Source organism: Nelumbo lutea, chromosome 2, assembly GCF_056320005.1.
Source record: "Nelumbo lutea isolate HS-2025 chromosome 2, American lotus-T2T, whole genome shotgun sequence".
In the NCBI taxonomy this organism is placed as follows: domain Eukaryota; kingdom Viridiplantae; phylum Streptophyta; class Magnoliopsida; order Proteales; family Nelumbonaceae; genus Nelumbo; species Nelumbo lutea.
The window spans coordinates 61,958,917-61,984,412 of NC_142685.1; the positions used below are offsets into that span (position 1 = coordinate 61,958,917).

Here is a 25,496-nt window from a genome sequence, read left to right on the forward strand (position 1 = left end):
ATGTAAACTTATCCATGTAAGTGTTTTGTATAAAACATTTATTCGAGGAGTCCAGCTTCAATAAGCTCCGTTCAGACATCATTCGCACATTGCAAGGATGCAGCATGTGTCCTTCCACACATGCAATATCTAAACCCGTGCGAGAGGAGAGTAAATGGCGTTTAGCTCTCACAACCGCTTTTCGTTCTCTCCCTCTCCTACCAGTGGCGACGAAGCGCATCACCGACAACAAACCATCAGGTATCGAATCTTTCATTTTCTTTCTTTCCCAGTTGTGACCGGCAACTGTTAACACCTGAGAGCTTTTTTTTTTTCTCTCCAAAGTCATTTCATAATTGAGTAATTTTAGTTCTAAAGCTTATTTCATGCAACAAGAGCTTTGTTTTTTTTCTTTGATTTTGAAATTTTAGCTCAATCAAAAAATGGAATTGTGAAAATATAACATTAGACATGAAGTACATAAATGTTGTATCTGGTAGTATAAATTCCATTAGGTAGGAGACAATGGTTGGTTGTCGATTGGACAGGGAGAGAGTGAATCAATACCTGATGGTTTGTTGTTGATCACACACAGTCGCTAGTGATGTGCTTCGTCACCGCCGCTAGGAGAGGGAGAGAATGAACAACAGAGGTTCAGTGGTTTTGGAGAGAGAAAAGCGGGAAGGGAATTGATTTCAATAAAAAAATTATTAAAAATTTGGAATCTGAACCGAATACTTGGCTAATGAGGGAGGAAATGATGTGACTTCAAAAATCAAGTGCGAACTGCTTACAATTTAGAGATAGAAATACTAATTTCTTTCATTCAATTGCAAAAGGTAGGAGCAACAAGAATAAAATAATGCATCTAAAAAAAGATAATGGGGAATGGGCGACTTCAGAAGAGGAGGTAGCGATAGAATTAGAACATCATTTCCAAAATTTGTTCAAATCTTCCAACCCAAGTTTCCAAGATGAGTTTCTTAATAGTGTTGTTTCCAAATTGAGTGAGCAGGATCGAGAAGTTTTAGAAAGTGACATAACAGATGAAGAGATAAGGGAAGCTTTGTTTCAAGTGGCCCCAAGGAAAGCCCCTGGTCCGGATGGCTATCCAAACCTATTTTTTATTTCAAAAATTCTTGAGGATAGTAGGAGATGATGTGATTAGATCTATCAAGAATTTCTTTGTAATTGGAAATCTGCTAAGGGAATTCAATGAAACTTACATAGCTGTAATTCCAAAATTAAAGAATCTTGAAGAGACATCCCATTATAGACCCATAAGCCTCTGCAACTTAGTGTACAAGATCATTGCAAAAGTCTTGATTAATAAGAGTCAAACCTCTTTTAGATCTTCTGATTAATAAGAACCAAAGTGCCTTCACTCCAGGTAGATACATCCATGACAATATTCTAGTAGCACAAGAGGTAATTAATTTCATGAGAAAAACTAGAGGTAGAAATCCTTGGATGGCTCTCAAGCTTGATATGAGTAAGGCCTGTGACAGGGTGGAGTGGAGTTCCTTGAAAAAACAATGCAGAAGATGGGCTTTGGAGAAAAGTGGGTCAATTGGGTTATGAAATGTGTAACCATAGTCTAATACAGAGTTCTGGTAAATGAAAACCCTAGTAGTAAATCCTATCCGAAAGAGGGCTTAGACAAGGAGATCCCTTTCTCCATATCTGTTCTTATTTTGCTCAGAAACTTTGTCTACTAAACTCATAGAGCTTGCTACCCAAAAGAAGATTAATGGTATTTCAATCACCAGAAATTGTCCAACTATCTCTCACTTATTTTTTTGCAGATGACAGTTACATATTTTCTAAAGCAGAGTTGGGGGATGGGCAATGTATTTTGGATGCTCTCAAAACCTATGAGAAGGCCTCCTGGCAGTAGGTAAGCTTTTCAAAATCTAAGATTTTTTTAGTAGAAATTTACATCATAAACTCCAAAAAATGATGGCCAGATTTCTTAAAATGAGGAAAGTAGAATCTCCTTCTATCTACTTGGGTCCACCTACAAAAAATGGTAAATAAAAAAAAAAGCCATTTTCAATTTCCTAATTGAAAGAGTCAGAAAGTTATTGCCCAAGTGGCATGAATCTGTACTCTCTCAGGCTAGGAAAGAAACTCTACTTAAGGCTATAGCTAATGCCATTCCAAATTATACCATGTCCTGCTTTTTGCTCCCCAAAGATGTTTGCAATGAACTGAGAAGAATACAAACCAGATTCTAGTGGGGTGGTTCTAAAGAACATAGGAAAACCCACTAGGTAAATTGGGAAGTTCTCAACAAAAGTAAGTTTGCAGGAGGGTTAGGGTTCAGAGATTCGCATAAATTCAACCAAACTCTCCTAGCAAAACAAACTTGGAGGATTTGTACTGAAGAAGACAATCTTTGGGTGAAGATTATCAAGGCTAGATATCTGAAAGGAAAAAGTTTTATGACAGATAAGCTTCCAACTAAGGGTTCTTGGGGGTGGCAGAGTATGTTAGCAGCAAGAGAGGTCCTTCAAAAAGGGGCATGTTGGGCAATTAACTCAGGAACCAAAGTTAATATATGGAATATTATATATATATATATATAAGTTGATTCAGGTTGGATCGGACCGGATTGGCTGGTTTGGGTCTTGTTATGAACAGCCTTTGATGAAATCCTAACCTTTGATGTCCTTGAATTAGATGAAGTAATGTGAAAATATTGTAGTAAAAATGGCGGGCTTACAACGAATTCAGATTAGCTGAACGCTTTGGCTGTTAAGTGGGCTGTGAAACCAATGATGAGGTTTCATGCCATTAATAAATTCATGGGCTCTACCGTAAAGGGTATGGGTCCTATGTATTTATTATTGACTGTGGAACCTTATCATTGGTTCCAGAGCCCGCTAAACAACCAAAGCGTTCAGATAAATCTTTCTCGCCTAAAACACCTCTTGGATAAGATGATCTGTAAATGCCAAATGATGAAGTCGGTCACATCTACCACCAGTAATCTCCAAAATATAAGACTAACAGTCAGCAGCAATACAATAGAAGGTAGGTCTTAGGCATGATGGGGCTGCTAATATAGTAATATTATTGGCTTTTCAAAGTATAAATGTCACCACATCAGCACCACATAAGCATTTTGAGTTTTGAGTTGAACGGTCAATTTTCTGTTTGGCTGAGGACTGTTTTGAGTTAAAACAGTCGTAAAACATTTTGCATGAAAATCCATGTGAAGGGGTGTTTCAAGAAACATGGAATTTTCTGAGAAGCAAAGTCTCAGATATCCTGACTAGTGAATGATTTACCACTGTCCACTGACATGGAGTAAAAACACATTCTTCACCAAAATTGGATTAAGTACAAACATTCGTGTTTGTGTTTCAACCAATATCATTGGGCCAAAAATCAACTTCTACACAAGCTTCTGACCCTCTAAAATTGTATTTAGATTCGTGTAGAAAAAAAAGTCTTCTGCTTTCTCCCCCAAGTAGTTCTACTGATAATATTAAACTGCTTTAAACGGATCAGATTGGCTGGAGACAAAATCATACACAGTGGACTGGGCAATTTATCATGATGAACATCAGTGCTTCATGCACATAAAATGTAGGCCCCATGTTTTAGTTCAGATATGCTATCAACAAAACGCTCCCAATTAGTCCAAACAAACGACTGCAGTCACACATCGGAATCATCTTCCCATGAATGATAAAGGAGATATTTCCAATGTGCAGTTGTAGTGGCCTGTTGGGAGTGTTTTGTTGGTAGGAGATCCTTGCCCCTCATGTTAATGGAATACTGACATGTTCACTCGTGATAGGTTGCACAATTTACTGTGTATGATTTTGTCTCAGGACAATTCGGACTCTGTTTGAAAGCAAATGAGATTGATTTGTCTAGCAGAAAAAAATAAAGGAAAAAACAAGTTTATAATACAATCATAAAAAATAGGACAGGTGGCAAATTATGGGGCCCAAAACCAGTCTCATATTTTGAAAAATATATATATGGTCTCTGACAATAGTTTTCACAGATTGACTAGAAATGAAGGCCTAGGATGGTGTTTGATAACTACTCAAATAAGAGGTGATGGAGCGCGATCCGGCTGGTCTTAGCTGTCCGCTGCCTTGCTTTCGAACGAGGTAGCAGGGATCCTGAAACGGGAGAGATGGGAAAGCTCCGGGGGGAACCCGGTGTAGAGGCTCCGAAGCTCAAGTTAGAATCTTTTAAAAGCAAGGTAATACCAGATAGCGCAAGGTTTTTGCATACCTCTCTTGTCGGGGGGGCAGGGGCTCTTATAGTCGCTTCGCGTACTCGCCCCGAGGCCCTTGTCAGATTGGGGATGATTACTCTGGCGCTTGTCAACTCGGCTGTCGTCCCTTCTACTGAGACAGAACCGTCACTGCCTAACCGTCACTGCTTAACCGTCCAACTGGAGATGGCGGCATCAGTGGCGGTGGCAGGTGGCCGTTTAGAGTGCAGCTGCCAAACGTCAGATCCCAAGTCAGTCAGGCGTGGCGCCCTCGGGCACGGAATTCCCTGGTGCCAGGCGTGGTACGACTTGTTTGGATTTGGTGTCTAGAAGATGATGTGAAGTGCTGAGCGAGGCGGTCTTGAGCTCGGAGGTATCCCGAACTGTAACAAGGTGGGTCAGTTCGGCGAAGTCTGTCCCGAGCTGTTACAAGGAAAGTTCGGCGAAGTCTACCCCGAGCTGTTACAAGGCGGTCAGTTCGATGAAGTGTGTTCTTGCCGCCTAGGCTTGACCCCTTTTGCCGAGCTGTCGTTTCTGCCACGTGTCTCATAATAAAGAGGTTGGGCCAAATTTTCCTTCATCAATTGCCCCCCACTCCTTGCGCTGAGGGCCTTGCCATGGTGCGGGGAGTTTTCACGAGGGGGTTGTAGATTTGTCCCGTCCTCCAAACCTTCACTGTACGAGATGCTTTTGCTAGGGTTTTTTCGGTTTTCGAGAAGGCTGGAAACGTGCCTTACTCAAAAACGCTGGTGGTTGTGACCGTGCGTTTTAAATTTCAAACCAACTCGCGTCGTGGGACGTGACAGCGGGTCATTTCAAAAAGGCACGCCACTGCTGTACGTACGCCGTCGACTGTCAGGGAGACATGCAGCGCATCAGATACGAAAAGACGCGTGTCGAAGCGACGTTGGTTTCAGAAAGACGTGCTGACGTTCCGCTTTTTTCGGAAAGACGTGCGCCAATCACGTCTCGACTTTAAGGGTTGCAAGGTTGGTAAGAATGTGGGCCGTCGGATCATCTTCAGTCTACACGGTCGATTCTTGGTTACTGTAGCTATAAATAGTGGGGGACCCCGATTGGTTTGTCACCTCTGCGGTTGTCTATCGAGTTCGCGTCCAACCTTCCAACTCGCGTCTTTCTTCCAGCTCGCGTCGAGGCTGGTTATACAGTCTTCACGGTTCTTTAGCTTGTTCTCCAAACTTTCCGGTGAGTACTTTCTTGAATCTATCTTTTTCCCAATGTTTAGCTTTGATAGCTCAGACGATTCTTCGAGTAGAGCCGACGTAGGTTCCACCAACCGAGCCGTGTCCCCAGACTGCCTCAGTGACCCCGAGGTGGAGCTTGAAGACTATGAACTAGTGGGCCGAGTTGCTTCGGGTAGTTTGGCGTCTACCTCCCGCCGAGGTCGGATGTTAGACAGGTTTGGTCCTTCGACCATGACACCTGAGGGGCTTCAATCCATACTTCTGTCCTACAATCTTCCTGGGGGGTACACCTATTTCATTCCTTCGGGTAGCTTTCCTTGGGAACACGGTCCCGACGAGATCGTGATTTTTCGAGAGCAGCTCGCCGCAGGGTTGCGACTTCCTTTCCATCCCCTCCTCGTCGAAGTCATAAACCACTTTGGTGTCACCATTGGCCAGCTTCATCCGAACTCTATTCGGAACCTGGTGGGGACGATATCCCTTTTTTGCGAGCATAATTTCCCCTTGGACTTAGAGATATTCTCCTCTATCTTGATGCTCAAGAGACAGGCGGGTCCTCTTCCTGGGGGGAGACGGGCGTATTACCTTACTCCTCGCTAGGGTTTTAAGCTTCTACACGATCTCCCTAACAAGGTCTCGGCGTGGAAGCGGGACTATTTCAGCGTGCGAAATGCACAAGGATGGCCCTTTCAGACCGGGTGGGGTGAGGCCGCTCCCGACTTGGGCGTAACTCTTGATAAAGAGACGGTGAAGGGTCTCCGGCAGTGGGCACGGCAAGGCTTAAAGTGCCACCACTACTTAACGGAGGCTAAGCTTTTTGCAGTCGGCCTGAGTTCGGGTAGGTTTATGGCTATGCGGTTTCTTGCATGCTCTGTTCCTTCGTTTTTTCTAATGTCGAACTCGTTCTGCAGGTGTGATGGATGCGGAGAGAACTCGCGGCGGGCGTTTGTTCCAAGGTATGAAGAGGAGGAAGCGGGTCGCCAAGCGAACTCGTACCGAGCTGCCCCTGGATGAGGAGCCCCAAGCCCCAGACCATACGACAGAGGATCTGCCCAGGGAGCCCGAAGTGACTCCACCGGTGCACGAGACTGCCGGGGCGCCTTTCGCTGAAACCACTCATACGGGCGCTCCTGCGTACTCAAGTGCTCCTCACTCCGGGTCTGCTCATACGCGGGCTGGGCCCTCAGGCTCGGGAGCTCAATGGGAGTTTAGGAGCGTGTTGATGCCGAACTACGCTCTTCAAAAGAGTAGGGATGCTACTTTCCCCGAGGAGGTCACGGCGTGGACCGATCTTCCCTTGAATCAGGTCACTTGCCGCGCTGTAACACATGCCATGGTGGTAAGTGAGATGCCGTCTTCCTTTTTTATTTTGTTGCTTCTGCTGTTCTTTGCTCACTTGTTTCTTTTGGTAGGTGAATTCTTCAATTCATGCCTTGGCTGCCCAAGTGGAGAGGAGCTCGCGACAGGCGCGAACTGCTGAGGCTGCTGCTCATGCGGCTGAAGAGGCCTTCTGTGCTGCAGAGGCAAATACCCAGGCTGCTGAGGCGGCTGCTTACGCTGCTGAAAAGGCTGCTCGCGTCGCGATGGCCAGACAGGCGAGGTCTCAGCGCGACGCCGAGGCCATGGGGGTAGTTGTCAAGCACATGGCGGACTTAAAGTTGGATTTGCAGCATCAAGTCGAGTATCTTCAGGAGGACATTAGGGAGAGAACACAGATTTTCTCCCAAGGCATTGAAGATGCCAAAAAGAAGGCAGTTGAAGACTACATTGCCTCCCCGCGTTTTGACGATCTGATGGTGGACTCTTACAGGAGGGGGTTCAAGTTGAGCCGGTGGATGATCCGGAATACATACCCCGACCTCGATGTAAGTGCCATAACCACTTCGCGCATAACTCAGGAGATGGCCAATGCTGCCGATGGCGAGCCGGACTCTGAAGGAGAGGCAGTGCCTTCAGGTGTTGTTGAAGTGCCTTCCGATGGCGAAGAAGTTGCTCCGGGCATGTAGTTTTTTTTTTTTTTTGCCAATGTACTGTTTCTTGCAATGGAGTGTCTTTTTCCCCTTGCTCATCTTCCCCGAGCTGTTTCTTTGCCGGGTTTTTAGATTTCCGTGGTCTTTTATGCCGCGAACTGATTTTTTGCCGAGCTGATAATGTGCTGAAGTTCCTCGGCTTGCCTTGTGGCACGGCCTGACTTTGTCCACTTCGCTAGGTGGTTTATAGGTAGTATCGCCTCAAGTTCACGATGTTCCAAGTTCGGGGTACTCGTTTGCCTTCCAAGGTTTCGAGTTCATATGCGCCCCCGAGCACTGTTTTTACTTTATAGGGACCTTCCCAATTAGGTCCAAGCTTGCCGACGCCGGGTTCGGGCACCATAATTTTTCGGAGGACCAGGTCGCCGATTCGGAAGCTTCGTCGCTTTACTCTGCTATTGTAGTAGCGGGCTACCTGCTGCTGGTATGCCGCTGTTCGGATGTGCGCGAGGTCCCTTACCTCGTCCAGTAGGTCAAGGTTGGTGCGTAACTCGTCTCCGTTCGTCCGATCGTCGTATGTTTCTAATCGCAACGTTGGTATTTCAATTTCCGCCGGGATCACCGCTTCAGTGCCATAGGTGAGGTTGAAGGGGGTTTCTCGCGTGGCTGCTTTTGGTCGTTCGGTGAGCCCATAAGACACTTGGTAGCTCTTCGGCCCACAATCCCTTAGCTCGATCCAGACGTGCTTTCAGTCCGCATAGGATGGCTCTGTTCATTACTTCCGTCTGACCGTTTGCCTGTGGGTGCGCGACTGACGTGAAATTTTGCCAAATCCCCATGTCCTGGCACCACTCTTGGAACTTGATATCCTCGAACTGTTTGCCATTGTCGGAAATTAGAACCCGAGGTAATCCGAAGCGACATACTATGTTCTTCCAAAAGAAGTTCTGTATGTTTCGGGCCGAAACAATTGCCAGAGGTTCGGCTTCTATCCACTTCGTAAAATAATCTACCGCAACAACTAAGAATTTTCGCCCGCCTGCTGCTGGTGGGAATGGCCCGAGGAGGTCGATGCCCCATTGTGCAAAGGTCCACGGGCTGGCGAGGTATTTGAGGTCGGAGGCAGGTTGGTGGTGGATGTTAGCATGCTTCTGACACTTGTCGCATTTTCTGACGAGCTCGACAGCTTCTGTCTTCATCGTTGGCCAATAGTATCCTTTTCGAAGTGCCTTTTGGGCGAGTGCTCTGCCCCCCAAGTGTCCGCCGCACAGGCCTTCATGAGTGTCGCGGAGTACAAACTCGGCTTCGGTAGGTCGCAGGCACCGCAAATAGGGGGGCGTGTACGACCGTCGGTATAACCGTTCGTCTATTATGACATACTTGGCCGCTTGGCGCTGCACCCTTTTGGCGGCATTGCGTTCTACAGGGAGGGTTCCGTCTATCAGGAAGCTCGCGAGTGGATCGATCCAGCTCGGCTCTGCTTCTAAGATGGGAGCGACCTCCTCTGTCCCCCCGAGAATACTAGGCCGAGATAAGTCCTCTATGTACACGGTTCTCATATTGTTGTGACTCGTGCTGGCTAACCGGGACAGGGCGTCGGTCTCAGTGTTTTCGGAGCTCGGGATTTGCCTGATGTTGTGTGACCGGAAGTTGAGCAGGGCTTCTTTTACTTTGGCCAAATATGCGATCATGGAGAGATCGCGTGCTTCGAACTCGCCGATAACTTGGTTTACCACGAGCTGAGAATCGCTGCAGATGACCAAGTGTTTTGCCTTTAACTTTCACGCTAGGTCCAGCCCGGCGATTAGTGCTTCGTACTCTGCCTCGTTGTTGGATGCTGCGAACTCAAAGCGTAGCGCGTACTCTACTTTTGTGCCGCTCGGGCCGCACAAGGCTATTCCAGCTCCGCTGCCCTGCCGGTACGAGGAACCATCCACGTGAAGGATCCAGGGCTCCTCATCCCAATTCGCTCTTCGCCTGATCAGGAGAGATGCCACACTGGATGCTACTTCACAGGGTTTGAACTCTATGGGCTCAGGAGCTCCGGGTTCGCCGCAAATGGGGACCTCGGGCTCGACCTGCAGGGCTTCGTGGCTGAAAGTGCACTCGGCGATAAAATCTGCCAGAGCTTGGGCCTTGATAGCGGTTCTCGGTTTGTACTGGAGATCGTACTTGCTGAGTTCGATGGCCCATTTCGTCAGTCGACCGGAGACTTCGGGTTTGAGTAAAACTTGTCTGAGAGGCTTGTCAGTTAGGACGATGACTGTATGAGCCTGGAAGTACGGGCGGAGTTTCCGAGCTGCTATTACTAGGGCGTATGCTAGTTTTTCTATCTCCGGGTACCTTGCCTCTGCTCCCTACAAAATCTTACTAACATATTATATGGGTCGTTGGACCCAGTCTGTTTCCTTTATTAGTACCGAACTGACCGCCTCGTCGCTCGCCGAGAGGTACAGTTGTAAGACTTCGCCCACCTCGGGTCGGGCTAAGGTTGGTATACTAGCGAGGTAACCTTTTAGTTCGTCGAACGCGAACTGGCAGTCCTGGGTCCATTCGAACCCTTTGCCTTTGACTGCCTTGAAGAAGGGTAGGCAGCGGTCTGCTGACTTGGATAAGAAGCGGCTTAGAGCGGCTATGCGGCCGTTTAGCCTCTGGACCTCTTTTACTTTCCGAGGTGGTTTCATATCTAGAACGGCTTTTACTTTGTCCGGGTTGGCCTCAACACCGCGCCGATTGACAATGTAGCCTAGGAACTTGCCCGAGGTGACGCCGAAGACACACTTGTTGGGATTCAACTTCATGCTAAAGTGTCGCAGGATTTGGAAAACATAATCTAAGTCTTGTATTAACTCTCGTGAAAACTGAGTTTTGACGACCATGTCGTCTACATAGCACTCTATCTTCGTACCAATCAGGGGCCAAAACAGCTTATTTACAAGTCTTTGGAAGGTTGCCCCGGCGTTTTTTAGTCTGAAGGGCATGACTTTGTAGCAATACAGGCCGAACTCGGTAATGAAGCTGGTTTTTTCCTCGTCGGATGGGTCCATCCTAACTTGGTTGTAGCCCGAGTAGGCATCCAGGAAGCTTAGCAACTCGTTTCCCGAGGTCGCGTCCACTAGGTGGTCAATTCTGGGGAGGGGGAAGCAGTCTTTCGGGCAAGCTCGGTTCAGGTCGGTATAGTCGACGCACATGCGCCACTTGCCGTTTGCCTTTTTTACCAACACCGGGTTGGCCACCCAGCTCGGGTAGTGGACTTCCCTTATGAAGTTTGCTGCGAGGAGCTTCTCAACCTCCTCGTCGACCACTCTCCAGCGTTCTGGGGCTAAGTTGCGTTTCTTCTGTCTAACGGGTCTGACTATAGGGTCAGTATTAAGCTTGTGAGTTATCAATCCGGGGCTAATGCTGGGCATGTCGGCCGTGGACCAGGCAAAAATATCTAAATTTTGGAGTAAAAAACTTACCTGTTTGGCTCGTAGGGGATCTTCGATGGAAGCTCCGATGCTTAGTGTGCGAGCTGGGTCCGTAGCTGAAGCCTGGATTGCGATTGTTTCCTCTGTGGGCGAATTTCGCTCCTCACCTTGCTCCACCAGCCGCTCCAGCTCGAGGTCGTCGGCCGTCTTGGTTTTTCCCTTTAGGGCGGCAACGTAGCACTTGCGGGACTCGAGCTGGTCGCCCCGCGCTACCCTTATACCGAAGTTCATAGGGAACTTCATGGCCAAATAGTAGGTGGAGACCGCCGCCCGTAGAACATGCGTGATCGGCCGCCCTATTATGGCATTGTATGGGGAGGGGGTCGCGGCTACCAGGAAATCATGGTTGAGTCTGACCGCACAAGGCCATGTGCCGACTTCCACAGGGACAGTTATTTTCCCAAGGGGCCTAACTTCCTCTCCGCTGAAACCTACCAGGGGAGTGTTCGCGGGCTTCAGCTCGCTCCTCTTTAACTGCAGCTGGTCAAATGCCGACTTGAAGAGGATGTCCGCTGAGCTGCCCGAATCTACGAGCACGCGCCTGACCTCGAAATCGCTAATCCTTAGCTTAATGACAAGCGCGTCATCATGGGGGTAGTGGACTCCTCGCGCGTCATCCTCCGTGAAAAAGATTGGCTCTTCGGTCTTTGGCCTCTTTGGGGGGTTCCTTTCTTCGAGGGCCACTTCGCGAACTGAAGTCCGAGCTGCTGCCGAGGTACACCCCGCTACTACGGATCCTCCCACTATTACATGGATGGTTCCCCGAACTGGCCTCTCTTCCGGATGCTACTTCTGCAACGGTTCGGCAGGTCTGTTGCTAGACTCGGGTGCATCCTTTTCTTGCTGCCCTTGCCGACCTGCTTTATTGTTATTGTGCTGTACAAAATTTCTCAAGTATCCGCGACGGATGAGTCCCTCTATCTTGTCGTGGAGGTTATTACACTGTTCGGTGCTATGACCATGGTCTCGATGGAAACTACAATACAGATTCTTGTTTCTACCGTTCGGATTTCCCTTCAGGCGAGGTGGCCACTTAACGTACGGAGCGTCTTTGATCGTCATTAAGATCTCTGTCCGCCTCGTGTTCAACGGCGTGTAGTCCGTCCGAACTGCTAAGGGGGCCTGGAAGGACTGGTTCGGCTTCGGCTCCCGGGTCGGGTTTTTTCTACTCACCGGGTTGGAGAGCTCGCCTTCTCTCTTTCTTTTCTCGTTCCCGCCTTCGATTCGTTGGTTGATCTCTTCCTCAGTCCTCATGAACTTATCCGCGAGTTTGAGGAATTCGGCCACGGTCGCGGGCTGGTTGGCCACCATGTGCCATTTGAACTCTTTGTGCGTCACCCCTCTTTTGGCCGCCGCGAGCTGCACTGCGGGGTCCAACCGTGGTATTTGCAAGCATGCCTCGTTGAACTGCTTGATGTAGCCCCGAATAGACTCTCCTTCTCTTTGGACCACTCCGAAGATGCTTTCCTCTGTTCTGGGGCACCGTTGGCTGGTGACGAAGTGTGTGGTGAAGACTTGCACGAACTGGGCCCAACACTTTATCGACCCGGGGGCCAGGTTCCTGTACCAAGTGCGGGCTACCCCCCTAAGGGTGGTGGTAAAGGCCACGCACATGCACGATTCGCTAGCCCTGGCGAGGTGCATTTGCGACTGAAAGGCGTCAACGTGGTCGTTGGGGTCGAAGGACCCGTCGTACTTGTCCAGAGGTGGGAGTTTGAAGTCTCTGGGTAAGGGGACCGCCAGGAGTTCCGATGCGAGGGGGGAAGGAACGGAGAGAGCCGGGGTAGCTCCTACCTCGTCCGAGCTCGTGGCTTTGCCTCTGACTACCGACAAGGCGCGGGTGGCGGTCTGGCGGCTTCACCGGCGCCTTCGCCGTTGAGCGGGCCTTGTGCTAGCGCTGCTGGCCTCCGTGTTACCGACCTCGATGGGCCCGGAGTGCTGGTAGTCCGCCGCCAGGGCGCTGAATCGATTTTCGGTGAGGAGGAGCTCGGGCTTGGAGCGCCGGGGTGCTGACCTCGCAGGCGAGGTTCCCGACCCACCCGCGGGTTGCGAGGCGGGGATGACATTTCTCTCTCTTCGGCCTGGGGACGAGGCTTGGCTGTTGGGGTGGTTTTGGGGCCGGGAGGCCTTCGCCTGGCGGGGGCGCCCATCCTGCGGGGAAGCCTTGACCGGCCTCGGAGCGGGGTGGCGAGGTGGAAGTAGTGGTTGGTTCAGTGGCGGTTGGGGTAACTGCTATTGGTAGTGATACTGGGAGATGCTGTGCAGCACTTGGTGCTGGTGAAGCTGGTGTTGCTGGAACTGTTGCATTTGGGCTTGCATTGCCCGCATGCACTGCACCAGGTCCTCCAACCGGTTTTGGCTAGCTGCCAGGGGGACGGTAGTTGGTTCAGTGAAAGTTGTCTCAATGGGGAGATGAAAGGGGACGTTTGTGGTAGGAGGGTTTACGGGTGCCACTGCTTGCGGCGTGTTCAGGATGGGGATCCCATCCGCCGAAAGGGGGATGGTGAACTGTCCAACGCACACCACGGGGACCTGAAGTTGCTCCCCAGTGGCGTTTGTCTCCGTGCCGCGTCCGGTGTTGCTGGAGGAGGCCATGAGTATTGGGATTTTTAAACAAGAAAGGGGGGTATCGAAGTTTGGAGGGAGGCTTTTTGAAGCGTTTTCCTACAGACGACGCCAATTGATGGAGCGCGATCCGGCTGGTCTTAGCTGTCCGCTGCCTTGCTTTCGAACGAGGTAGCAGGGATCCTGAAACGGGAGAGATGGGAAAGCTCCGGGGGGAACCCGGTGTAGAGGCTCCGAAGCTCAAGTTAGAATCTTTTAAAAGCAAGGTAATACCAGATAGCGCAAGGTTTTTGCATACCTCTCTTGTCGGGGGGGCAGGGGGCTCTTATAGTCGCTTCGCGTACTCGCCCCGAGGCCCTTGTCAGATCGGGTATGATTACTCTGGCGCTTGTCAACTCGGCTGTCGTCCCTTCTGCTGAGACAGAACCGTCACTGCCTAACCGTCACTGCTTAACCGTCCAACTGGAGATGGCGGCGTCAGTGGCGGTGGCAGGTGGCCGCTTAGAGTGCAGCTGCCAAACGTCAGATCCCAAGTCAGTCAGGCGTGGCGCCCTCGGGCACGGAATTCCCTGGTGCCAGGCGTGGTACGACTTGTTTGGCTTTGGTGCCTAGAAGATGATGTGAAGTGCTGAGCGAGGCGGTCTTGAGCTCGGAGGTATCCCGAACTGTAACAAGGTGGATCAGTTCGGCGAAGTCTGTCCCGAGCTGTTACAAGGTCAGTTCGGCGAAGTCTACCCCGAGCTGTTACAAGGCGGTCAGTTCGGTGAAGTGTGCTCTTGCCGCCTAGGCTTGACCCCTTTTGCCGAGCTGTCGTTTCTGCCACGTGTCTCATAATAAAGAGGTCGGGCCAAATTTTTCTTGATCAAGAGGTATAGCACAGACCCAGTTCAAAGTCCAAACAAAAGGTTACCCTGATTAACCTACCTAGGTTGGGTTCTGGTAACTTTTACTGAGCTGTGGATCCAAATCAACTCTAATCTGGAATACAGAACAAAAGAATTTCAGGGGGCGTTCTTTTTTCGGATTTTGAGATGGGGGAAAGTTGATCAATGGGATTTTGGTTCCCATTGACCAAGAATCTCATCTTCTTTTTTCAAATTTATGTGGGGTTCAGGAAAAGTTTATTTTCCTGGGTATCAGTACCCGTAAGTGAAGTGATACTCATATTCTAGGTGGGTAAATAACTTTACCACTTAGGCCCCATTCGCTTTTCAATAAGTTACTTACCCGAGTAAATGCAATTACCTGGGTAAGTTTTTCCTGGGAAACACTTACCCAGGTAAGTGCATTTACCCATGTTCTCTATTTCTAAGGTAAATAAGGTAATGACCATTTTAGTCATAAAAATATTCCATTATTAAAAGGGGCATTTTTGTCCCATTCAAGTGTTAGCTGCTTTCCTCTTAGGTTGGAAAGTTATTTATCACCCTAGGAACATGGAATTCTTGGTCAATGAGAACCAAAATCCCATTGACCAACATTCCCCCCTCTCAAAATCCAAAAAATAAAAATATAAACGCCCTCTTAGGGAAAAGTTGTCAACACTTGAATTGGACAAAAATGCCCTTATCAATAATGATTTTTTATGACTAAAATGGACATTGCCTTATTTACATGCAAAATAAAAGAACATGGATAAATGCACTTACCCGATAACTGCATTTACCCGGATAAATAATTTATCGAAAAACAAACGGGGCCTCAGGGTTAACTTAGTTAGGCCCAGTCCACGCTACACTACTTATATCATACACTGCTTAATTCTCTCTAATGGCTTAGTTTGGAAAAAATACATACAAAATACAAGGTTTTGCATGGGGAAAAATTTGCAACTTTGACTTCACCCTCAATTTATCAATGTTTGTAGTTTATTTCCACCCTGACCTTGTAAGAGTTGTGCTGGGCTATTCCATGGGCCGCAATGTTTTTTTAGATTGGAATTAGAGGGATTTTGGCCCATGAAATGCTTTTCTTTTGGGCCACTCGAGTTTGCTTGCCCCAAGGCACCTGACCTGACCCGCGCAAATTCTCTCGTTTGATTTAACTTAACGAACTTTCGGAAATCACAAGAACTATCAACCAACTTCTCGACGGTCGTTCAATCCTTCTGCGATTTCTTTCAACTTTGAAGAGTTGTACAGGAATCTTCTCAGATGTAGCTCCAACAATGATCAAGCATTCAAGTCGTCGAGCATTTCATTCCCTTGCCACAAAACCTACTGAATTTGCCCCGATATCCTCTACTAAACCAGCAATTTGCCATAACTACTCTCACCTCCTCCGTTCTTGCAAAGATTTGAAGTCTCTCCTACAACTCCATGCACATTTGCTGGTTTCAGGAGCGCAACTAGATGATATCACGCATACCCAACTTGTGAACTCATACTCGTTGTTTCGTAAGCCAGAATTGGCTCGCTTGGTTTTCGACTCTGCATCAAATCCCAGTGTTATTTTGTGGAACTCCATGATTAGAGCTTATACGAAAAGCAATCAGAACAGAGAAGCTCTCGAACTGTACCACTATATGTTGAAACGCCTTATAAAACCAGACAAATATACCTTCACTTTTGTTCTAAAAGCTTGTACTGGAGATTCCAACTTGGAAGAGGGTGTTCTCGTTCACCGTGAGATAGATAAGAGAGGTCTGGAGTCCGATGTGTTTGTTGGGACTGGTTTGATTGATATGTACTGCAAATTGGGTGACAGCAGAACTGCACGGGATGTGTTCGATCAGATACCTGAATTGGATATTGTTGCATGGAATGCAATGATTGCCGGACTCTCTCAGAGTTCTAATCCTCAAGAAGCCTTGGTTTTTTTCCGGAAGATGCAATTGACGGGGTTGCAACCCAAATCAGTAAGCTTGCTGAACTTGTTCCCTGCTATCTCTCGGTTATCAGCTCTTTTGTTGTGCAGATCTGTTCATGGTTTTATAGTTAGGAGAGAGTTTCCATCTGTTGTTTCAAATGGATTGATTGATTTGTACTCGAAGTGTGGCAATGTTGATGTTGCTCGCCAGGTTTTTGACCGTTTGCAAGGCAGGGATGATGTTTCATGGGGAACGATGATGTCTGGTTATGCTCATAATAGTTGTTTCATTGAGGTACTGGAGTTATTTGATTACTTGAAAAGAGGAAATTTAAAGCTGAATCAGGTATCAGCAGTGAGTGCGCTTTTGGCTGCAGCTGAGATAAAAGATTTAGAGAAAGGAGAAGAGATCCATGATTATGCAGTCCAAGAAGGGATTGATTTGGATATTTTGGTTGCTACACCCCTTATGACCATGTATGCAAAGTGTGGTGAACTAGAGAAAGCTAAAAACCTTTTTGATGGCATCTCCGGAAGGGATATAGTTGCTTGGTCTGCAATGATGGCTTCTTTTGTCCAAACAGGACATCCCAAAGAAGCATTGTCTCTATTTCGAGAAATGCAGGAAGGAAATCTTCAACCAAATAGGGTAACTTTAGTGAGTATCCTTCCAGCTTGTGCAGAGCTGTCTGCTGTGAACTTGGGGAAAAGCATTCACTGCTATGCTATAAGAGCTAGTATTGACTTGGATGTTTCCATGGGAACAGCCCTAGTGGCCATGTATGCTAAGTGTGGATTCTTTACCCTGGCACATGTTGTCTTCAACGAGATGCCATATAAAGATGTAGTAACATGGAATGCTTTAATTAATGGGTATGCTCAAATTGGTGATGCACACCATGCATTGGAAATGTTCCATAAGATGTGCTTAGCAGGGCTTTCCCCAGACTCTGGAACCATGGTTGGAGTTCTTCCAGCTTGCGTTCTCTTGGATGCCCTAGATCAAGGCAAATGTATTCATGGGAAAATTATCAAGAGTGGGTTTGGGTCAGATCTCCATGTAAAAAATGCTCTCATTGATATGTATGCCAAGTGTGGAAGCTTTACCACAGCCAAATTCTTGTTTGGTGAAACTGAATTCACCAAAGATGTGATATCCTGGAATATAATGATTGCCGGGTACTTGCAAAATGGATATGCTAAGGAAGCTATATGTGCTTTCCACCAGATGAAATCAGAGAACTGCAAGCCCAATTTAGTAACAATAGTTAGTGTTCTCCCAGCATCAGCATACTTGGCAGCTTTGAGGGAAGGTATGGCTCTTCATGCCTACACGGTGAGGACAGGATTTGAATCTAACACACTCGTCGGGAATAGTCTCATTGATATGTATGCTAAATGTGGGCGGCTTGATCTTTCAGAGGAATTTTTTGATAGAATGAGCAACAAAGACACTGTGTCATGGAATGCAATGCTTGCAGGTTATGCTATACATGGACATGGAAACCATGCCATCACACTTTTCTCACAAATGAAAGAGAGCTGTGTTGAGGTTGATTCAGTATCATTTGTCTGCACCTTGTCTGCATGCAGACATGGAGGTTTAATAGAAGAAGGGAGGAAGATATTCAATTCCATGAGCTCCAGATATAACATTCAACCAGAATTAGAACATTATGCTTGCATGGTGGATCTCTTAGGCCGTGCAGGACAATTAGATGAAGCATGGAATTTTATCCAGAGAATGCCAATGGTACCAGATGCTGGGGTATGGGGGGCCTTGTTGGGTGCATGCAGAATGCACTCCAACGTGCATTTAGGAGAGGTGGCATTGAATAACCTTGTTAGGCTTGAGCCTCGAAATCCTGCTCATTATGTGGTGCTGTCCAATATTTATGCTCAGTCTAGCAGGTGGGCTGATGTGGGGGAGATGAGAACAAAGATGAACAGTAAGGGGTTGAAGAAAACTCCTGGATGTAGTTGGGTTGAAATCAAGGACACGGTCCATGCATTTAGAGTGGGTGATCAGACCCACCCACAATTAGAAAGCATGAATGAGATTTGGAATGGTTTACTTGATAAAATGGAAAAGATGGGGTATGTTCCAGATACGACTTGTGTGCTTCACAACGTGGAGGAAGAAGAGAAAGAATCATTCCTCTATAGTCACAGTGAAAGATTAGCCATAGCATTTGCTCTTCTTAATACAGGACCTGGCATGACTATCCAGATAGTTAAAAATCTCCGTGTTTGTCCAGATTGCCACACTACTACAAAGCTCATTTCCAAAATCACAGGCAGGAGGATAATTGTCAGGGATGGCAGTCGTTTTCATCACTTTGAGAATGGAGCTTGCTCATGCAAGGATTACTGGTGAAATTGAGAAAATGACATATACATTGATGAAAAAATTGAGAATCACATAAGTTGCTCTTAGAGTAATGCCTCCACAACTGAGAATCACTTAAATGTAGAAGAGGAAGACAAAGAATCATTCCTCTATGATCATGGTGAAATATTAGTCATGGCATTTTCTCTTAATACAGAACCTGGCATGACCATCCAGATGGTTAAAAATCTGTGTTTGTAGATTGCCGAACTACTACAAAATTCATTCCAAAGTCACAGGCAGGAAGATAATTGTCAGGGGTGCCAGTCATTTCCATCACTTGGAGAATAGTACCTTCTCATGCAAGGATTATTGGTGAAATTGAGAAAATCACATATAAAAAAAATTGAGAATTGCATTAAGTTGTTCTTAGAGTTAGAGTGATGCCTCCACAACTGAATTAAATTCTAACATTGGAGATGCTGACTGAATTCAAGTTGAAGCTTTAAATTAACTGTGAGTACATTGCTTCTCTTCTAAATATCAAAGAGGAGACATGAACATGGCACATCTAAGTTTGTCATCTTATTTATGATTGTCCATCCATGAAAGGGATGTACAGTGTATATATTCATGCATCTACTAGCCACGACACATGCTTCATCAGATTTTTCATATATATTGCTGTTGAATATGTTATGGGATTGGATCATCATATTGTTGGAATAATAGGCTGATAACAGTGAAGAATTCTATATTCAACTCTCAGGTGCTTTCACTAAGACACTGAGGATTTCTTTAAGTTTTCTGAAATTTATTTTCTTACTGATTTTTGTTATTGACTACTATATTCATTTTTAAAGCTTATTTCATGAAAATTCAATTGTCTTTTATTTCTGTTTTTTTTTAAATCCCTGAAAAATATGGAATGGTATTGTTGCCTACATGGAATGGTTACTATTATGTGAAGGAGGCTTAGGAACTCTGTATTGTAAAGAGATGAAAACACTAACGATTGATTGCTTCTGTTTGGGATTCAATTCTCATGTTTATGTGCAAAGATTTTCATTTGTTGAAAGATCATGAAGTTAAACATAAGGGGAAAAAAAGGAAGAAAGGGAACATAAGTTAATTTCTTGCATCATGCAAATTTCCAGGCAAGAAATTGGAGATTGTTAGCTATTTCATTTGATTTCTTTTCTGTAGTTAACATATCTAACAATCTTAGGCTACTTAAACCCAGTTCAGGTCACTTGGATTTAACAAAGCAGTATGGTGCTTGGCTCAGACAGGTTATTATTTTTGGTTAAGTTAATCAGTTGTGATCTGGTTCCTACTAATCGATCTATAACTTCAAACTTCAAACATATTGAGCAGAGTGCCCTGATGAGGAGTTCAGAATATCAGATGAGGGATTTGTTGTTTGTTGGGAAATTTTGACTTGAAAAATCTGTGGCTTCTATTTTTGGTTGGAAAACTTGTTCTTTTAAACTATTTCAGTAGCATTATTCAATGGATGATTTGAGCTTACAGAAAACGTGAAGCTTTTCAATAAGCCATGGTCATCATGTTGGCAGAAAAATCAAAGAAAACTACAACTGATTTTGCCTAAAACCCAAGATTTTCATGCTTTTTATTCTGATTATTTCGATTTTTTTTCTATTGGAGACAGCTTTTTTAATTTAACATGAACTAGATTTTGGCAATAAATCAGATTTGAAAATCTTTGAACAAATGAAATCTGCCAGCTAGTTTAATGTCCTCTAATCCCTCGTCCCACTACAAGGATGCAAGCCAGAATGTGAGTTTTGAACAAATTCTGAGTCTGTTTTATGACTACTGTTATTTTTATTCCAAAATGCCATGGGTTAGATGGGAAAACCACGATGTGTTTTGTAGAATGCAAGGGCTTTTGCCAGAATATGACCATGCTTGTGTCATTGTCATGTTAAGAAATATGTTTTGGTGTATAGCAGGAAGCCTATATAGGGTTGTCCATTTTAGGGTTTCAGCTTATGAATCATGATTTGCATTCCCTTTTCAATGCCTCTTTCGCTGCTCAACATCTTCCTAATAATACGTAAGTTTTGCAGTAGAGAAGAGAATAAATCAACAAAAACAGAAAGAGGTGGTGCTGATATTTGGGAGTTGTTTAAATGCATAAAAATCAGCACATCGGGCTTACTTTAAGATGCTCTTTTTTTCAAGACATACATGCCCTTGTGTATATATATAGTACTGACATAGACAATGATGATTAATATGATGTGCAACAATTACAGATTTCAAGACATACATGCCCTTGTGTAAAAAAGAGGTGTTCTACAGATTCAGACTTTGTTGTCTCGCAACTCCATTGCCACTCCTCCCCCTCTCCAGGTTTCAAGTACTTAGGCACAATGAAATGACATTGGAAATTAACAACCATGTAGCATAATTGACATCATAGTTTCACTTTCAAGCATTCTCATCAAGAAGTGAGACAAGCACTGTAGCTTCCATGGACTTTTGCCATATCATGGTTTGTTTCAATGTCCTTTTTTTTTATTTTTTTGAGAAAAAAAGTAACTTTATTAAAAAGGAGGGAGTACATGAGAAGATGTACAAGGATACAGGAAAAGAGTTATCACTAAACAGGTAATCCCTGTGAATACCAGCCTTTGCTAGGCCATCAACTACAGTGTTTAGCTCCTTAGAGATCCAGCCTAAGTGAACATTCAAAGTAGAAGGGATGTCTCTCACTTCAATCAAGTAGTGAGCTAACGTCCAGGGGCCACTGTCAGGTTCAGCTAACCAATTAATACTGTTAGCAGAGTCTCCTTTTATGGTGAAGTCTGAATACCCGTCTCTTGCTAACCGGATACCGGTTAGGGCTGCCAAGGTTTCAGCCTTTGTTGAAGAAGCAACCCCGTTTGGTCCACTGAAAACCCAACTAATATTGCCATCTCTCCTTCTAAAAACACCTCCAATGTCTGCTTCACCTGGATTACCAAATGCACTTCCATTGAAGTACATGGTTAACTTCTTAAAGTGCGATGGGTAGTGCAGGAAAAATATTGGGAATATAATAAGTTTATCACATTCCTATGAAGATCAGAAATAGAAATTCCTTTAAAATACTCTGAACTGGTGGCCCAAAGGAGGCATCTGTAGGAGATAGTGGAAATGAGCCCCTCCTGGTTTCTTGTTTTGTTGTCAAACACAGAATTGTTTTTCTCTTCCCAAATACTCCAAAGAATAGAATGAACAACAGATGGCCACAATGCTTTCCCTCGTTTACTGAGTCCTCTTCCTGTCCACTATCTTAAGAAGCCTGCAACATGTTCTGGGAAAACCCAGCTATAGTCAAACAGATTAAGAAAGAAGTGCCAAAGCTTCTAGGCTTCAATGTCCAAAATTCCAAAATGAAAAGACTTGGCAATTACCAATTGAACCTATTCTTACATAAATTATAGTTTCTTCTGTAACTAGTAAAAGATCCTATTGAACTCCAAAGTTCTTTATTTCACTGTAGTCTCTAAATGTTGACTTTATGCAAGCACCCATCTCACCTAACATGGCATACACCATGCTCTTCCTATGGATTGAAGCATCCTCCACAAAAGGCACTGAATCAGGACCATCGAGGTTAACCAGGCTACAACCTGCATCTTTCTGTAATTTTTTCTCCCTCATCATTTTTCTCACCATCTCAACATCATTCCACTTACCTTCTGCAGCATATATATTTGATAACAGCAAATAGGGACCAACATCTCCAGGATCCAACTCAATTAGCCTCTTGCCAATTATCTCCCCAAGTTTAAAATTTGAATAAGTCCTACATGCTGATAGAAGAGCCCCCCATAAGGCTGGTCCTGCCTCCATTGGCATATTCTCTATGAGCTCTTCAGAATCTTTAATTAGTCCAGCACGACCAAGAAGATCAACCATGCAACCATAATGTTCGACCTTGGGTTCAATATTGTACACTCTCTGCATAAGATCAAAATACCACCAACCCTCCAATACCATTTGAGCATGGGCACATGCAGATAAGATGCATATAAAAGTAACATCATTTGGAGTTGGCCCTTTCTTCTCCATCTCTAAGAACATCTCAAGGGCCTTCTCTCCTTGCCCATGCATGCCATACCCCATTATCATAGAATTCCAAGAGACTATGCTCTTCTCTGCCATCTTGTCAAAGACTTCCCTTGCAGAGGCCATGTCTCCACACTTTGAATACATAGTCAAGAGAGAGGTTAAAAGTAACACATCAGGTTTAACCTTCCCACTATTTTCTATGTAGGAATGAATCAATTTACCTCTATCTAGCTTACCTAGATTTGCGCACGCAGTCAAGACACTCATGAAAGTTGCTTCATTTGGATTTGTCTCTCCACTTCCCATCATCCTATCAAACAATCTCAGACATTCTCTGTAATCCTTGATTCTCACATAAAGTGCCAACATTGTATTCCAAGAAACAACATTACGACAAGGCATCTGATCAAAAAGCCCACGAGCATCTGGCACCTGCTCAATTCTAGCATATCCATCAACCATACAGTTCCAAGAAACAATATCTCTAACTGGCATCTTCTGAAAAAACTTTTCTGCAGCCTTCATATCCTGAACTCCCGTGTAACCTGCAACCATCGAATTCCAACTCACAATATCTCTATCAGGCATCTTATCAAAAAACCAACGAGCCACACTAACCATGCCATTCTTGGCATACCCATCAATCATTAAATTCCACGTTACCACATCTGTCTCAGGAGATAAATCAAACAACCGACGTGCAGCCACAATTTCCCCACAAGCAGAGTACACATGAATAAGCGAATTCTGCACAAATAAGTCGACTTCTAAACCAAATTTCACAATCTGGGCATGTACCCTCTCCCCTTCTCGGATCGAACCAAGCTCAGCACATATCTTATTCAAAAGTGGGAAGGTATAATGATTAGGTGGGATGCATTTTCGTATCATTTGTCCATAATAGAAGCCCAGCCCACTATGTGGGTCGTGGAAGCTCACATAAGCTCTGATTATGGTGTTGCAGAGGAAAGCATCTGGTTCATCTAGGCGAGAGAAGAGAGAGACGGCGTGAGGAACCAAAGATGGGGAGGAGCATAGCTTCTTTATTGCTCGACTGGCCGCGAGTGAGTGCTGGAAGAGACCGGAGACAATGAGTTGGGCTTGCACTTGGCTGAATTCTTCGAGTGTGGCATTGCATGAATCTATAGCGCGCAAGATGGGGTGGCTTAGCTTTAGTGTAGGCAGCCGGAGCCCTTCGTTGTCGATGCATTCTGGATCACATTGGTTCCAGATTCGTGTGTGGGACTTGGAGAGGTTTTGTCGGATTTTGAGGATTTTATCAAGGGAGAAAGAGCTTAGGCGTTTCACAGATTTGGAAGAGTTGGATGATCTAACTGCCATTTCTCACATTTTTGGCGGAAAATTGAAACGTAATTTGTTTAAACTGTGTCAACGGCTCAACGCCGCACCATTTAGATATAGGATTTAGCAGCCAGCAGGGGTGAACATGGGTTGGGTTGGGTCGGGCCGGTTCCAGGTTTTTGGAACCAGAACCTTCTCGGACTTTTAAGTTTTAAGATGTTAAATGGGACCGGATTCGTCCTCACATCTAGGGTGTCTGGTGCAAACGATATTCGAAAAATCCGATTTTAAATATAGTTGAATCAAATTTGGGTATGATCTTGACTTAATTAAATAAATATCTAAATTCAATCGATTATTTAATTGTTATATAATATATAAAATATTTAAATATTTTATATAATTTATATATATCATATTTAAATTATATAAATAATTTATATATTTATATACTTTATATAAATAAACTCAGTACTCTGTTTTTTAACAAGTTTTGTGACAACCAAATCCGGATTGTGGTTTAAAACAAGATACGTATGGTATTTTTCCCTTTCTGTAGCAATTAGTGAATGACCCCGTACTAAATACGAGGAAATTCTCTATTATGTATGAAGTTTTATTAATTTTAATGAATATTAATTGTCAGTTATTAATATTAGTTATTAATAAATGAGTAGTTGTTATATATCGTTTATATCTTATTCATAATGCAAATTAAAGCATTATTTAGTAATTTAACATTTGCTTAACTATTTTATGAATCGTTTAATTAATTTTTAAATCCATTTGAATTGGTATTCGTCATTAATATTTATTAATGATAAATAATTTTTTGAAATATTATTTATCATGAATATATATTAATTTTAACCTTTATAGTTTTATTAAATTTTAATCCATTTTACCAAATATTTTTGTTAGTAATTATTTATCCATTTCAGTGTTTAATTAAGCCTCTTTTAATTATTTAATCATTTCGAAATTTTAAATAGATTTATTAATTTATGTTCATTTTATTCCATTTTCATTTTAACTTTTAATCAATGTATGCTTTTTTAATGAATTTTCTATTATTTAATGCAAAATAACAATAAAAATCTATTTATCATCTAATATAATAATGAAATAGAAATTATTGTATTAATTAAATTTTCTTACATTAATTAATCTAGAATTACTTTTCTTAATTTTTCCTACTTTTTATTTCTATTTGATTGTCAGTGAATTAATATTGAATTGGAGGGGTTAACCCCCGAACTGAATATGAAACAGGTCAAAATAACTCATTTATTTGTTTCATCTTCTTCGCCTGTGTAGACGGTAGACTTCCATACACCTTGATCTTTAAGCTTTTAAGCAATATATACCGTGTATTCAGCTGTTATAAAGCATACATCAGGCTGTGTCTATATGTGACAGGTAATAACTTTGACTGATTCATACATGGATCCAATGATATATACAACAAAGGGAAAATTAATCCCTACTCTGGATATATTTTTTCAATGCCTGAATTCTCTATAGGGGCCATTACTTTTTTTA

At 44.4% G+C, this 25,496-nt stretch overlaps 2 protein-coding genes and 1 pseudogene across 4 annotated transcripts; 1 reads left to right on the forward strand and 2 right to left on the reverse strand.

Moving 5' to 3' along the window:
* Positions 1-174: 174 nt before the first annotated feature.
* LOC148871111 (Pentatricopeptide repeat (PPR) superfamily protein) lies at positions 175-19,509 on the forward strand. Of its 2 annotated transcripts, XM_088968400.1 has the most exons (3): positions 175-240; positions 1,785-1,876; positions 15,769-19,509. In XM_088968400.1, the coding sequence occupies exon 3, from the start codon at positions 15,894-15,896 to the stop codon at positions 18,612-18,614; it is 2,721 nt and encodes a 906-aa protein (XP_088824526.1). In that variant the 5' UTR covers positions 175-240; positions 1,785-1,876; positions 15,769-15,893; the 3' UTR covers positions 18,615-19,509. The 2 variants fall into 2 exon arrangements, with proteins under 2 accessions (XP_088824526.1, XP_088824525.1); XM_088968399.1 differs by lacking the exons at positions 175-240; positions 1,785-1,876 and having other exon boundaries at positions 9,326-19,509.
* A 1,097-nt stretch (positions 19,510-20,606) lies between these two features.
* On the reverse strand, positions 20,607-21,581 carry LOC148871112 (uncharacterized). The gene is made up of 2 exons (XM_088970011.1): positions 21,180-21,581; positions 20,607-20,636 (listed from the first exon to the last, which is right to left on the reverse strand). Exons 1-2 carry the CDS (start codon positions 21,579-21,581, stop codon positions 20,607-20,609), a joined length of 432 nt encoding a protein of 143 aa, XP_088826137.1.
* On the reverse strand, positions 20,872-24,039 carry LOC148871113 (pentatricopeptide repeat-containing protein At4g18840 pseudogene; annotated as a pseudogene). The gene has a single exon (XR_016106984.1). The product of XR_016106984.1 is annotated as a pentatricopeptide repeat-containing protein At4g18840 pseudogene (transcript).
* Between the last annotated feature and the right edge of the window lie 1,457 nt (positions 24,040-25,496).